We start from the raw sequence: 16,150 nt of genomic DNA, 5'->3' as shown, positions 1-16,150 counted from the left end.
TAAAAAAAGGTTTGTTCTTTGAAGTGTTAATAAAATTGAATAGGTGACTAATTTGTTGTGTTTTGTAATAAAACTGGTTCAGTGATCCCAGGCCTCCATTTCAAAATAGCCTTTCAATTGTAGTGTATTTAACCAGAAACATCTGTAAGTATCTTATCAGTAATGTCCTGGCAAATGAAATAGAATTAGGTAGAACTTGAGCACCATTAAGCAAATAGCAGCCATGTGCCAGTTAGAAGTAACTTACACTTTGTCCATGCTTTTAAATCTTTCCATGCTTGAAGGGATATTATTTGCATGAAATGTTTCCTATTGAGTCAAACATATATATATATTTCCAGGTGCAGTACTTCTACTGTATACCTGCCCAGGAGAAACATTCAGTAGTCTGTAATTTAGCAGAGCAGCCTGGAGGAATACCCACATTACATAATTCAGATTTAACTAGGTCAGACCCAAAGGTTCCAATTCTCTAAAGGAATCCTTCCAGGAGAAGAGAATCTTTAGATCCAACCCACTGCAATTAATGTTAAGTCTGGATACGTTCCTTAATTGTTCCGTTTCTGCAAGTGATGCTGAGATTGACTCTTCTGGACTAGACAAATAGCAGAAAAGCTTCTTATGCTAAATTCTCTCTCCTTTTGATTAACAGCCTTGAAAGTAATGGGTTCTTTTCTTACGGCTACAGTCATTGGCTATATAGCTATAGCAAACAGTAATGGGAAGAGTAGATACCCCTGACAAATGCCCATGTACAATAGAAAAGTTTCAGAGTGGAAGCCATTGACCCTCAGATTCAAATAAGTGATCCAGTTTCTATGTCATAAAGAGATGCGAGATCAAAACTAAATATAATTAACAAGTGCTTCAGAAATGTAAAAAATTATCATACTAATTAATCAAACCTTTTTTGTATTGAGGTGTTGATTTTCTTTGTCTGAAATATAATTTATGTATGTTAGCTTGTTTGTGAATAACTTAATTTGGTCAGGGTGAATGTATACATTCATTAAGGAGTATGTATCAGGATGGAAGTAAAAGAATGGACACATCCTGCAAATACAATGCATGCAGCATTCAAAATTTGCCAGGTGCGTTTTGTACCTGGTCATCGGCCACTTGCAACCAAGTGGAGATACCTAGGTGCCAGGATGGCACCTGATGTCTCTACCATCTGGAAGTGAATGCCTGGGGATTCTTGGATCCTGACGGTTTTCGCATACTAACATACTAACACATCCTGTTGAATTCTCTCTCTGATATTTTATCTGCACAATCAGAACGAATTTCAGGAACCAAAAGTTATATTAAAAAATATGACTTTTGAGGCGTCTGGCCCCAAAACAGAAACTAGGCATTCCGTTTTGGCGACTGTAACCCTGGTTTAAGGAGACATTTGATGTCTAGCTTATATTAATCACAGCCTGGAGTCTTGGTAGCTGTGCCCCCCCCCCCAAGCATTCATACACCTTGACTTCCACTGTCATAGAGAGTTTAAACCATTATTGATACTCCCCTTGTCTAGAGATTCAGATGTATATTTAATTTACAAAATTCTACAAGTTTTTGAATCACTTCCCCCTGAGCGTTATATATCTATGAAATTTAATGAATTAGTGATACACCATTTAAGTGATGAATTGGACATGAGGGAATGCCTTCCAGATATTAATGTGGGATATCTTTATTAGTCAGGCAGCCCTTGTTTAAAAGTCCTTGGAGAATGAATACAGGGTCTTGAAAAACTTACTAAATTGGAGAAAAGGTATAAGCAACGCCATAGATGCCATGCAGTGGAATTAGTATTCAGAAAGAAACTTGCCTACTCAGGCTCTAACAAGACAGAATAGACTCTGGATTATCTGATTCATTGTGAATGGAAAAGTGGAGCGAATTGTTTATTGGAATATGGATATTGTCAAGTACAATATGGTCTCCATTTGTAGACAAATGGTCTCCATTTGTAGACATTACTTTATTGCTTGTCCCAACATGCTTGTAATTTTATCTAGGAATGATCAGATTCGCCCAGTTGGTACCATTTCCACATTATTAGATAAAGAAGTCTTAGTATAAAAATAATAAAACTTTGTGTATTATTTCTGGAATAAACAAAAATATATTCAGTCTTTGCATACATCAATCAATCAGTCATTTTATTTGTATGCCACCTTTCCAATGTTTAAACCACGCTCAAGGCAGCTTGCAACAGATGGAAAATTATGTAACTCCAAACATAACAAAAGTAGTCATAAACAGTAGACAAAACATCAAAAAGTACACAACCAAGTTGAACAATATAAGAGCCAGCATAAAGACACAAAAAATTAACAGCAACGACCCCCCGCCCAAACAATACCCGAGCCAAGGATTCTGTTCAGCAGCCTCAGCTTTTGTAGCTGGAGTCAGTCAGGGCCCCACCCTCCCAGGCCAGGTGGGAAAAGTCTAGCAAGGCAGGGAACAAGTCTTCCAATACTCAGAGCCAAGATACATGATTGTAAAGGGCAAAATAATCCATTGGCTGTGCATTGCTTCTCATTGATAGACCTACTGTCCAGTCTTTACAGATATTTCAGACTTGCTTGAATAGGCGATAATAAAAATGCCAATGTAGTCGTTTCTCCCCTCCCCAGGATAGACAGAAATAATGATTAAGCAGCACTGAAATATTTGTCATGGGATTTGGCTTCCCAGGAAGCCATTACATGGCAGATCTGTGATCAGATTTCCCATTGTCAAAAAGAAACAGTATCATTTGTAATGATAAATGACATTTTTAAGCTGACTTTTAATTGGTCTTGAATACCATTGTAAACACATGTGGCTGAACCGTTCATTTTTGTTAAAGTAACGTTTGCTTAAATTTAGTCTTCCTCTCTGCAAGCTCCTGCTGATAAAACTCTCATAGGTTTAGAAGTGCATTTAATTACACAGGGTAAAATTGATGACATTTGAATAGAGCTTCTGTCTAATCAGTTGGCATCTTAAAAAATTGACAGTTCAGTTTTTGCTCATATTTTCTCATGCACTGAAATGCTTATATCTGCATTCTGGCATGTTCAGATAACATAATATTAGGAAAACCTCTGATATCTAATCACAGCTTCTTGTTTGAAGCCTGGTGTTTTCATACACCCTTCCCCCTGCCTTTTACATTTTCTTTCTTGAGATGTATAGGAATTGTCAAAGCTGCTGCTTCTCCTCCCCCCCTTTTTTTTCTTAAAAAAAAACGGAATTTCCAAACCTGTGATTTTACAGCTGTTATCACATTTCCATAGATGCTCATGCAGAACATTCTTTGGGCATGTAAATACCTCCTTTGGGTAGTAATGGTCCTGTCAAGATTTGGATGTTAGTGACATCAGTGGAATTATTGCAGTTTAGCAAGCTTGTAAACTGAGCTGAATGGCATATGTTAATAGTAGCACTGATTTGATTTTGTGATAACGCTGGTGACATTTTGGGTGTCCTTTGTTGTGAGAGGTTCTTTGTGTGGCTGTCTTGTTACAGTCTCTGTATTAATTATTCAAAGTTCTTCAACCCTCCAAAAAAATGCTGTGATTTCAGGAAGTTGCAACAATTCTAATTGAGTTTTGGACTCCTGAGTGAGGGTCTTCATCATGCTTTGAGTTTATGAATGTGTACATGCATTTGGAATTTTGCACGACTTGTTTATATGATTAACAGCTTACTCTTTCAACTCGTATAACACACTTTAAATAGAAAAAAAGCTTTACATTTCCTGGCGGGGATCTTTAACACATTAAAAAAGTACCGTATTTTTCGCACCATAGGACGCACTTTTTCCCTCCTAAAAAGCAAGGGAAAATGTGTGTGCGTCCTATGGAGCGAATGCATGCTTTCGCTGAAGCCTGGAGAGTGAGAGGGGTCGGTGCGCACCAACCCCTCTCGCTCTCCAGGCTTCAGGAAGCTATCCGCTAGCCGTGGGAGACCCAGCTCTCCCACGGCTAGCGGAGCGCTGCATTAATCCCGAAGCTTGGGGCGTGCGGAGCTCAGCGCGCCCCAAGCTTCTGGGTGCCGGCAAGGTCTCCGCTAGCCGTCTAGACCTTGCCGGCACCCAGAAGCTTGGGGCGCGCTGAGCTCCGCACGCCCCAAGCTTTGGGATTAGCGCTCCGCTAGCTGTGTCTAGGCTGAGGATATCAGCCTGCTTCCCGGAGCGTCGGGCGCCCTGAAAGCAGAGCGCCCGGTGCTTCGGGAACACATCCGCAGCGTGGGGAGCCTTGCAGGAGTTCCCTGCAGGGCTCCCCACGCTGCGGATAGCAGCCTGCTTCCCGGAGCGTCAGGCGCCCTGAAAGCAGAGCGCCCGGCGCTTCGGGAACACATCCGCAGCGTGGGGAGCCTTGCAGGAATTCCCCGCAGGGCTCCCCACGCTGCGGATAGCAGCCTGCTGCCCGGCGGGTGGGGCGCCCTGAAGCAGAGCGCCCCTCGCGCCCGGCACACATCCGCAGTGTGCGGAGCCCTGCAGGAGTTCCCCACAGGGCTCCCCACGCTGCGGATAGCAGCCTGCTTCCCGGAGCATCGGGCGCCCTGAAAGCAGAGCGCCCCGCGCTTCGGGAACACATCCGCAGAGTGGGGAGCCTTGCAGGAGTTCCCCGCAGGGATCCCCACGCTGAGGATAGCAGCCTGCTGCCTGGCGGTTGGGGCCCGCTGAAGCAGAGCGCCCCACGCGCCAGGCAGACATCAGCCAGCCCCACAAGCTCGGGGGACAACAGGGAGGCGCAGCGCCACTATCCCTCTGTTCCTTGACCTGGTTTGGTTTCCCTGACCTGCTTTTGGGGGGGAAATAAAGGGAAAAATTTTTTCCTTTATTTCCCCCCCAAAAAACTAGCTGCGTCCAATGGTCTGGTGCGTCCAATCGTGCGAAAAATACGGTATATATAAAAATCTTTTTTATGGTACATTTGATAGTGACTGTGCGGTTGGATATTAGATAACACATTTGGGTGAGACTACGGCTACAAATCAAAGGTTTGTGGGCTTTCTTGTGCAACACTAGCACTGTTTCACCCCACAGCCATAAGAGAGGATTTATATTCTTGAGCCTTAGCTTGCACATTTGTAAACTTGGGGACGCCCATTTGCATGTCTGTGAGTCATTTTGTGATATGGCTCAAAGCCACTCCATTATTTAACCAAGTATTAGTCATGCTAAAATATGTTCAGTCTGTCGGCTCTTTTCATGCATCATGTTTAGTTCACAAATTAATTTGAATTCACTATCCATATTTCAGTTTTCACAATATCTGAAATTTTTATCACAGTTTAAATCCATTCAAGCCATTATTTTAAAGTCTGAAAAGCTGGTGTGTCCAAATTAAAATACATCTATAATATTTGAATGGTAACTTGTATAACAGTTGGCATCCCCAGTAGTTGTATAAGAAGTAGCAGCTCAGTTGCATTGGAACTAGGGTTGCCATCCCTTCCCTTTAAAAATGGAACAGTACCATTTTGGCGGTACAGAGCCCCCTGTCTTGTTTGGCCCACAATTTGTCCCATTTTTGAAGTCATAAAAATAAAAATTGGCATTTGTGTGCTCGTTCAAACTAGCTTGTGTTGCCTGCAACCAAACTTAGCTTTCACTGAAAAAACAGTATGCCGTAATCTGATGCACAAAGAAGTTTGATACTCAAATGTATGCAAGTGGGCAGTAGACTGTGATGGCACTGGATCATTTAAGCCAAATTCCTGCTAGCTGAAATGATTTCACGAGGAAATTGTTCTCAATTTTACCTGTACAGTGGTGCCCCGCAAGACGAACGCCTCGCAAGATGGAAAACCCGCTAGACGAAAGGGTTTTCTGTTTTGGAGGCGCTTCGCAAAACGAATTTCCCTATGGGGTTGCTTCGCAAGACGAAAATGTCTTGCGAGTTCCTGCGGGGTTTTTTCCCTCCCCCCCTTTCCCTAAGCCGCTTATCAGCTGATCTGCTGATAAACTGCTTAACAGCTTATCGCTAAAAGCCGCTAATGCTAATCCGCTAAGCTGTCAATGGGCTTGCTTCGCAAAACGAAAAAACCGCTATACAAAGAGCCTCACGGAGCGGATTAATTTTGTCTTGCGAGGCACCACTGTACAAAGTAGACTGCTTTCCAGATTAACCAAGAACAACAGAAATCAAAGTGTCTATTTTTACAAACTTTTGTTTCAAAGTTTGTGATCTGCCTATAATAATGCTTTGTCTCAATATAAAAAAAGAAGAGATGCTCTCATTGAATGGAGCGAGCTCTGTTTCAGGAACAAGTTAGGTATTTATTTATTTATTTATTTGGGTGATTTATGCACTACTTGTCCCCATAGTCTCTTATTATAAATGGATATATCAAAATGAGGTATGTGTTTACCTTATTTTGGCACCAGCAATTTTACCTACAAGATCCATTGGTGTGAGGAATTTGGGTGTGCAATTCTCATCGGCATCCAATATGAAAATATACCGAATTTTCATAATTAAAGATAAATAATACTGTCTAGTTTCAAGCCAATTAAAAATGTGAAACTCATTGCATTTGCAGGATCTTTCAAGTATGTAATGTATTTACAGGATAAAAAAAGTTTTTAAGAGCATTATTTATTTATAAAGCAAATTTTTGGCATCATCATTTAGTATCTGCTGCTTATGCAGTTTCTGTTTATCCCACCATGCCATTTGCTTTCATGCTTCTCTAGTGCTACAGGCTTTAATTGGCTGGTCAATCAACTAAGCCAATCTGAATCAGTGAAGGTTGTAATTAAGGGCATACTTGCTTTTTTTGCTCATTTATTCAACAATGATAAGGACAACGAAAGAAAATATATTTTAAAAAATACATTTCTAAGAATGTTTGGGGTTTTTCTTTCTTTATTTAATGGTTGTTTCCCAATTCCTTCATTATCTGATGCAAAGATCTATATTGAGATTTTAGCAGAGTGCACAGTTTAAAAGCAATTCAGTTGAGAGACCTAAATTGTATGCCATGCTTATATTGCAAACCCCTTGCACTGTAACTGTGTCACTTCTAGACAGGGACTTGCATGCTAGCACTAAATATTTATTAGTGGTAGATTTAGTCTTTGATTTTGTTTCAGTCCATGGAAAAGGAAAAACAAAACAAGAAGAAATAGTCCAGGCCAGTAAATTGTTCCAACCTGTAGAGGCATTTCTAGAAACAGCAAGGTTTGTATTCAAAATGTTTTGATAACCTCATCATATTTCATGTTACAAAAAACATTGCTATTTTCCTCAGGCGAATGAAATGTTATTCAGTGGAAGGAAACTGACTGCACAAGAAGCATGTGCCAAGGGACTGGTGTCGCAAGTTTTTTGGCCAGGAACATTCACCCAAGAAGTCATGGTTCGAATTAAGGAACTTGTCACATGTAATTCAGTCGTAAGTTTCTTTTACCTTATTTCACTTAAGGCTGAATAAGTGATTTGTAGTTATTATAGTGGCTAAGGAACACTTCGCATAGTGAATTTTCTCAGTGTTTGAGCAGTGCTGAGCCCTCCCAAGCCCTGAATACGCCCCAAAACATGGGGAAGCCAATTGGGTTGTGTGCAAATAACAACAACAGCAAAGTTTTATTTATATCCCACCCTCCCCAGCCGAAGTTAGGCTCAGGGCAGCTAACATCAGATATATAACATTGGTATAAAATCAAACAATAATTAAATTAAATTTAAAAATATGCAGGTAGAAGCAATTTCCGTAATTATGCCAGCATTTTCCCCAGTGGCCATGAATGCAAGAATAGCTGTTGTACCTGCATAAAGTCTTGTTCATACTGTAGTTATATGAAATATATCATGCCCAACTATATCATGGGACAGCTTGTTTGGAGGGGGAAGTGAGTGAACTGATCCCATGAACATTTAACTATCCTAATGTCCACCTGAAAGCTGTCCACACTTGTAATACAGCTTTTAAATAAGCTATTTGACATGTTGTGGGAATTTTTACATAAATTTGGAAAGTGCACCTCGGCAGCTTTATTTTAGTCTTAAATTTTAGAGTAAGGATCACAGTTGTGCTGAGTGAGCTAGCCAAAAATATCTTGTTCTAAACTGCTTTGATATTTGAACAGTGTCCATAGCGGTGTTTTGTTTCTGTTTATATTTGCTTGGATAAGACAGACCAAAAATAACCAACCCCCCACCACCCTGCCATCACATCAAAGAAATATTTAGGGTTAAATCTACAGGGTTCCACCCTGCATAAGTCCTACTTACATAATAAAAAATAGTATTCAATGCAACCCTCTTGGCTACGCTATGCATAGGTTGAGCTTCTTATTAATGAACCAGAGTCAGAGATGCAACAAACATTATTTGGGTTTTTTCTGAGTTATATAATCATTACTGAAAATACTATTTTTCTGTCATAATTCTTAAACACACACCTGGGTTCCAGCACAGTTAAGGCATTTGGGGAGCAATTGTATGCACAGGAAGCCTGCATAAAGCAAGCTGGTGTAAGTTAAGCCAGCGTAGTTACACCAGATCCAAATCCTGTTCAGCAGTGAGGCAGCTGCTGCTGTTCTGCAGAAGGAAAACAAGCCAAGTTGCTAGGTCACAATAATAATAATAATAATAATAATAATAATAATAATAATAATAATAATATAAACAATTTATTATTCATACCCCGCCCATCTGTCTGGGTTTCCCCAGCCACTCTGGGTGGCTTCCAACAAAATATTAAAATACAATAGTCCATCAAACTTTAAAAGCTTCCCTAAACAGGGCTGCCTTCAGATGTCTGAAGCCTACTTCTTAACCCTCTGGTTGCACTCCTTTTGAAGCGGCTCACATTCAGCTCAGCTGGCTGGCCCCGGATAAGCAAGCTATGTTGGCTTATCTTCAGCTCAGCTGGTGTAGAGGACCTTACCACCAGCTTTGAGGTGTTTCCCTTCATCGTGTACCATCTGACAGGTGCTCACGACTTGCTCATTTCTACACTCCATGTGGCAGACACAGAGAGCAATGGCCAATTCTTTTTAACTTGGAGGAAGAGTTACATCTTTCTTGTTACCAAATATTATGATTGTACGGTGAACTGTAAACACATTTAGTTGAGCCTGCTCATAGTTCCCCTTCAGACCCTCCAGATCAGGTTGGGAAAGCTGAGGTGGAGGAGGCCAGGCTGTCCTTGGATAAAGCTTAAAAGTAAAGGGACCCCTGACCATTAGGTCCAGTTGTGGCTAACTCTGGGGTTGCGGCGCTCATCTTGCTTTATTGGCCGAGGAAGCCGGTGTACAGCTTCTGGGTCATGTGGCCAGCATGACTAAGCTGCTTCTGGCGAACCAGAGCAGCGCACGGAAACACCGTTTTCCTTCCCGCCGGAGTGGTACCTATTTCTCTACTTGTACTTTGACGTGCTTTCGAACTGCTAGGTTGGCAGGAGCAGGGACCGAGCAACGGGCGCTCACCCCGTCGCGGGGATCCGAACCGCCGACCTTCTGATCGGCAAGTCCTAGGCTCTGTGGTTTAACCCACAGCGCCACCCGTGTCCCTGGATAAAGCTTAGGGACTCCTCAAGTCCCTCTCTGTCCATGTTAGCCAGCCATTTCCCAACATTCCATCCCACTCAAGCATGGCTGAGAAACAAAAAGCAGATCAGATAAATGCAAAGAGGGGTTAACCCCCACTCAAAGACGGTGCATGCCTTGATTTCCTTTCCCCATTGAAACAAATGGTAGCCATTCATTTAACACAGGAGTGGGTAAAATTCAGTTCTCCCGTCCCTCAGTGATCTATCTCCTCCCTGAGTGTGGCTATGTATTGTGTTCGGTGGCGGGGTGCCTCTGTTCACAACGCCTGTTACCTGCTCTCTTTCTCTTATAATTTAAGTATTGATATATTGGAATGGTGGTCTCCATCAATATATACAGTGAAAATGTACAGCAGCCAAAATGATCATTAAAATTGTCATTTGCAACAGAATAGCTGCCATTGGGCTTCGCCCTTCCTCTCATATATTGCAAAGAGGGCAGTATCCTCCACCCACGACAAGGAGGCACCTGCCCTAAACAATGAGTGTGCAACACACACTCATCTTTGCACTATGCCTAACCACGGCATATTTCTTGTTTTGTATAACCACATGCTTATTATATCTTCTTCATTTTATGTAGGTACTTGAAGAATCCAAAGGTTTAGTTCGTAGTATTATGAAGGTGGACTTGGAACAAGCAAATGACAAAGAGTGTGAAGTTCTAAAGAAAATTTGGGGTTCTGCTCAAGGAATGGACTCAATGTTGAAATACTTGCAGAGGAAGATTGATGAATTTTGAAGAGATGCTCATTGACACTGGAATTGTATTTACTTTGGGACATCTGGGTTTTATGGATGCTCTAAACGAATTTAAAAGTCCGACGCTCAGAAAAGAGTGGGACTAAAGCTTGAGGAGAACTTCTTTTTATTGTCAAGGTTTTTTTAAAAAAAAATTAAAGAAGTACTGTATGTTAAGCATTGAACAAATTTCCTTTCTCCATATATAGATTATAAATATATATATTATATTTCTTTATATACACGAACTAAAAAAAGACTATAATGGAGTGCACTACCAAACTTTTGTCTTCTACTTTATCATTGGCTAGTACTGTATCAGAAGAAAAAGGTGGATAAAATGAGGTGTTGCGTTATTTTGTATGTGGCAGGAAGGTCCTGAAGCAATGAGATATTTTTTCACTAGAGTACAGAATTGAAACGGGTATTGGCCAGCCCTTACTTTCACTGCCCAAAAAGAGTTAGTTGAGAAGAGGCATTGCCTTGAATTCTGAGGAAGGTTCTAAATACCTCAAATAATGATGCATTCAGAAAAAAACAATTATTTTTTAAAAGAAAACCCTGTAATTAAATGGTCTATTTTCTCTGTCTCTTCTCCCTGCCCCCCCTAATCCCCACCTCCTTAAAAAAATGAGTGTGCTCAGGATTTATGCTATAAAAAACACTCAGCCCTTCTTGTTTGGGGGAGGATGCCCAATTCCTACCCAGAGAGCATAAAGAAGCCAGTCTGTTGTTGAAAAAGAAGCTTCATTTGCAGTATTAGTGAATCACTGAAATACCATATATACTATGGATAGCTTAGTCTTAGTGGGTTTTATTATTTTAACTACATAATTGCTTCTGTTGCTGGGTGAGAAAACAACTCTATATAAGTTTTTGTTGTTGTTTTTTTGGTTCTTTGGTTTGCTCTTTTTGTTCTTCTGTTTGAATTACACCAAAAAATGTATTTTATTTTATTTAATAAGTTAAAATTTCTTTTGGCACACTATTAAATATTCCCTTTCTTTACAAAAAAACAAACAAAAACACCTTACCTTATATTAGATGTTTAATATCTTTTGTTTTTAGTTTGAATTATACACTATGGCCCTGATCCAGAGATCTTTCCATGCAGCAGCAGCAGGCTGCATGCGTTCGGCAGTGGATGAGGATCTCCACTGCCAGACGATTGGCACTGTCAGCTGATTTCATGTCAGAGTGGGTTCTTGGAATCGGCTCCTCTGCCTTCAAGTTAGAAGAATCATCCATCTGTTTGGCAGTGCATACTTGATACAAGAGTACCACACTGCAACACCCAGATGCTGGATGCAATTTTCTCTTCCCCGCCCCTCAGTGCCCTTTTGTGCTCATGGGACTGCATCCAGAATGGCACTATGCCCATGAAAGCTTGTTTTCCATGTGCAGATTGCCATTATTGGATCAGCGTGCATAAAATATGCAGTATTGATGCACAAGAGTGACCTTTGTAAACAATACCTATTTTGCATTCCTTTCAGGGGTGTGTGATGATTCCCGACTCCAGATATCTATACTTGGGTATCTGTTTGCAATCTTACTGAATGTATGAAGAATGGGGGCGGGTGGGGGGAAGGAATCAAACGTTATTTTTGTACAGTTTGGAACTTTATACTTGGAGCCTGACCACCTCATCCTAGTGGAGAGTTGTACAGTGTGTAAATCTGCTTTTACCTTGGATTGGTACAGTATTTTTGCATCTGTGGGACCTACTTTTTTGTTGTTCTAGTAGTTTGAACTATATATAAACTGTACAATCTGTAAAGTTTTTATAGAATAAATATTCAGCTGTGAACTGGTTAAAATAAAACTAATATTTCTTAACACCTCTTAAAACTGCTGCAGTGTGTAGCTCTCTTTCTCCTCCATCTCCCTGCCTTCACTCCCCCAGGAAATACTTCATTCCACCTTTACAAATCCTTTTAAAATTGCAGTTTTCATGTAAACACTGCTAGTTATCCTGAGACCGTTCTACTTAATTTCCTCATTTGCAGACACAGCAAATTAAAACAGTTATAGAAAAGGTCAGGAGGTTAACACTTCAACCTGGTATACCTCTTAGATGATTCAGTGTAGATATAACAGGATTAGTTCGTTCCAACGGTGTCAAGTGGAAAGTTCAGTCTCAGCTACGAACTTCACTTGCATTGACTCTTAGGCCTTAGGCAAAAATAAAAGCATAGAAAAACACATGATTATATTCTTCCAAATGACTGTTATCTTCACATACCAGAAGCAATTACAGAACTTTTTCTACATTTTAGAATCTAGGCCAATTTTTGGTTTCCCACCCAACCATCTCATTGTACCATGTTGTTTTTTTAATGAGTTTTAAGTTTCTATTCCTATTTATTGAAAAAAAAAGGAAGGGGATCTTTTTGATGATGTGAATCAGTATGATAAACCTTCAGTGCTGTTGTGTTTTTAAACTTTATTTTACCCAACAGTGAGTTGTACAGACTTCCAGTTTGTCTCTGTTAGGCTAGTGTTCCATTTTAAAAAATAAAAATTAGTTCCTCTTCTAAAAAGCGTATTCTGTAATCTGGGGACCAACCTGAAAGCAGCCATTTTGTCAAGTATGTAGAGATTTCAATACATTGGCTTGTATCTCCCTGCTCCACGTGAGAATAGACAGATCTGGAGAAAAACATGCTGAGTATTTGGGATAGTTATCCCTCAGGCCTTCTACTCACACCCTACCACACAAATCCATTTGCCTGTCCATAGGGCCCATCTGGCTGATTTGGATAATGAGCCCATCATGTTCAGAATATTTTTTTAACGTTCATTAACTGAATGTGTATGATCACACATTCTCTGGATGGCTCACAAATAAAATGCAATGTACAATAATAAAAGCACTTAGAAAAGGTGTTTTTCTTAAAAAAAAAAAAAATCAGGATCAGGCCATAAGATGTGAGTTACTTGGGAGCTTCACCTAGCACAAACAGGTGTATGGAACAGGAAGGTTGTTCCATAACGTGCCAGTACCAAAAAGGTGGCTCTCCACCTCACTTCATTTGGTGGGGGGAGCACTAAGAGCCGAGTCTCTAAAGATGATCTTAAGGTTCAAGTGAATACATATAGGAAAAAGTGTCCTTTTAGGTACCCAAGCAATTCAGGTTTTTAAGGTTTAAAGCCAGCCCTTTAAATTGGGCCTTGAAACAGACTTGCAGCCAATACAGCTGACAAAGTACAGGTCTTTTAGGAGTGGGACCATCTAGAAGTTCAACCATTGCTCAATAATTTGAAACACTGAAATAGTTCAAATTAAACGAAAATAAACTTGCCAATACATAACCTTGTATAGAAAAAAACATATAGTGATTCCTGCCTCTAAGGAGCATGCCATCTAATTCTGGAAGAAAGATAGTGCCACAGCCTAAAGGGTCCTGTTCTCTGTCACCATCTGCCTTACTTTGGAATGCAGTTGCATCCAGAAGAAGACTTTTGATGCTATTAATAACAATATGAATCACCTACATATATTTCAAGGTGATTTATTGACATACCATTAAAAAACAGCTATAAATCATTTTAAAGACTGCACAAAAACAACTGAAGATAGGGGTTAATTTTGTATTGTTTTTAAACCTAAGACAGGCTTTTTTATCCAGATGGAAATACTTGTCAAAACAAAAACGTATTCAGTTACTTCTGGAAGGTACAGATTGTGGGTGCCTTTCATGTCTCTGCCACAATGCCATTCCACAGAACATGCTGAAAGCCATGCTCCAAGTTACTGTAGAGCAGACTTCTTGTATTTCTGGAATATTTTTTTGAGAAACTCCTGCAAATCATACTGAACTATATGTTCTCAATACACAGGCTGGTAAATGTGGGGAAAGGCATCCTTTCAGGAACTCAGGATTGTTGAGATGTTGGGGAAGTTTAAGCTTAATAAATTGGATTTTTCTTGCACCTGCAGACTGGCTACTATTCATTTTCTTCCCCTCCCTGCCCTCCCTGCATTTGTTGCTTTGTTTAGTTTCTTGGTGGGATTTGGTCCTATTTGTTATCCTTTCATACTCTAGAGGCAATGACCCAAAGGACAGGAATAGAGCAGCTCTTTCTCCCATCTGCCACTTCCAGAGTTCTCAGTCAGGGTCTCAAAGGGGATCTCTGAGATGTTACCTCTCTCAACAGTAAGATATCATATCAAGAATCCCAACGTTCATTACTCCATGCATGTATTTTGCAACCCCTCATAGGCTCTCAGCCCATAGTTGTGTGGTAGACAATAAAGAATGATTGTCAGACTCTAACTCTGACAAAATTTTAACAGCATTTTTTTTAGGGTGATGCACATTCTGCTTTGTAGAAAGCAATGATGCAAGCAGAATGTGACATCACTGAATTACAGCATGTTGCTCATTCAGAGATACTCTGTTAAACACTTGATCAGTAGTTTTATTCTTGTTATGAATAGCTTCATAGATGGCTGCAGCCATGGCCTCTGGATTACATCATTAAGCATTGGTTTCAATTATGAATCACTGAGTCACCCTGTTCTCCAGTCTCTAGTTGCATCCAGGAAGCCAAATTGTGCAACTCTACCAATGACTCTGAAATTATCTCATGGACTGTCCATGGTTATAAGCAAGATGCATTCATCTGGGAACGTCTTGTGGTTGGACATTAAACATACCAATTATTTTTAAAGAATAATTAAGGTTAAGTTGGAACTTGAATCAAGTAGGAAGGTCTTGAAACCTGTTTCAAAAAACTGTACCTTGAAATGGCACTTCAGATAAATGCATTTAAAATTATTGTTGCCAATAGGAAAGGAAGAGCTTCCACAATCATAGGAACAGCTGCCTGGCTTGTTGTTCTGCCCACAAACACCAGGTTGAAACTAGCACTACCCAAGCCATATGGGAAATTCTGGCACATAGATTGTATATTAATATATTTTGCATTTTATGAATGAAGTTTCTATTCCACCCTTCATCCCAAGGGAGCCCTTTCTGGTACTGACCCTGCAAATAGGAGCAGAGCCACAGTAATATGGTGCCTTCAATTCCCCATCCCCAAGTCATTCCACAGGGACATCATGGTCAGTGGTGTCTAAAGTCACTGGGAGATCAAGGAACACCAACAAGGCTGCACTTCCCTCTGAACCTGATGACGCAGCAATCCTCTCAATAACTCCTATAGGCTTGAAAACACTGGCAGCATACTGCAAGGAGAGCAAACTAGAACTAAATTATCAGAAAATCAAGATCATGTGCTTTGCCAAAAGGCCTAAACCTTGCTCATGCCATAAGATTGCTCAGTGGCCATAAGACTGAGCAGCTCACCTGATGCAAATATTTGGGTATAACCCTTCACTCCTCAGAAAGTAGAAATGCCTACAAGGTTTATGTTGCAGGGAATGCCCAGAGAATCGCAAATCCAGTACTCAGGAATCTCAGGACCAATGGCGGACAATATATACCTGCAGCCCTCAAACTGTTTGAGGCCAAATCCATTGTACAGCTTGTATATGATGCCCAATTAGGTCCCCTTGCCAATTGTGCACCATTAGAACTGGTACAATCTAAATTCTTAAGATCAGCCCTACAAGTGCCTAAACACGTCTCCAAAGCTACCACACGTCTCAAAACTGGATTTGTAAGAATCGAGGCTAGAGGATGGCTCACCACACTAAATTACTGGCTAAGACTATCCTTTCTCCCATGTGGCCTTGCTCCCTTAACATTTAAGGTCAGTTTCCAAACGACATGGAAACGTGAAATGATAAACATAATAACAACTCTAGGCTTCACCCCGCAGATCCTATTCGACATGGGGTATGAACAAGCCCCAAAAAAGCATCAAACAGCACGTGGAAGATACCAAACAC

General features: G+C 40.5%; 2 protein-coding genes across 5 annotated transcripts in view; one reads left to right on the top strand and one right to left on the bottom strand.

Moving 5' to 3' along the window:
* The window catches only part of CDYL (chromodomain Y like), a 97,307-nt gene extending 85,166 nt beyond the window's left edge, over positions 1-12,141 (top strand). For both annotated transcript variants that reach the window (XM_081918247.1, XM_081918248.1), the window contains 2 exons: positions 7,246-7,389; positions 10,133-12,141. In XM_081918247.1, the coding sequence (XP_081774373.1) occupies positions 7,246-7,389; positions 10,133-10,291 (303 nt within the window). In that variant the 3' untranslated portion in view covers positions 10,292-12,141. The remainder of the gene's footprint in view (positions 1-7,245; positions 7,390-10,132) is intronic.
* Positions 1,694-16,150, bottom strand: part of RPP40 (ribonuclease P/MRP subunit p40) — a 37,157-nt gene continuing 22,700 nt past the window's right edge. For all 3 annotated transcript variants that reach the window (XR_014170166.1, XR_014170167.1, XR_014170168.1), the window contains 4 exons: positions 12,361-12,465; positions 8,399-8,537; positions 6,830-6,907; positions 1,694-2,102 (listed from right to left, as the gene is read on the bottom strand). The gene's annotated coding sequence lies outside the window, so the exon portion shown is untranslated. The remainder of the gene's footprint in view (positions 2,103-6,829; positions 6,908-8,398; positions 8,538-12,360; positions 12,466-16,150) is intronic.

This window comes from Podarcis melisellensis, assembly GCF_964234715.1.
Source record: "Podarcis melisellensis genome assembly, chromosome: 7".
NCBI classification, from domain to species: domain Eukaryota; kingdom Metazoa; phylum Chordata; class Lepidosauria; order Squamata; family Lacertidae; genus Podarcis; species Podarcis melisellensis.
The sequence above is the reverse complement of the archived record's forward strand: the minus strand, read 5'-3'. Positions and strand labels throughout refer to the sequence as shown.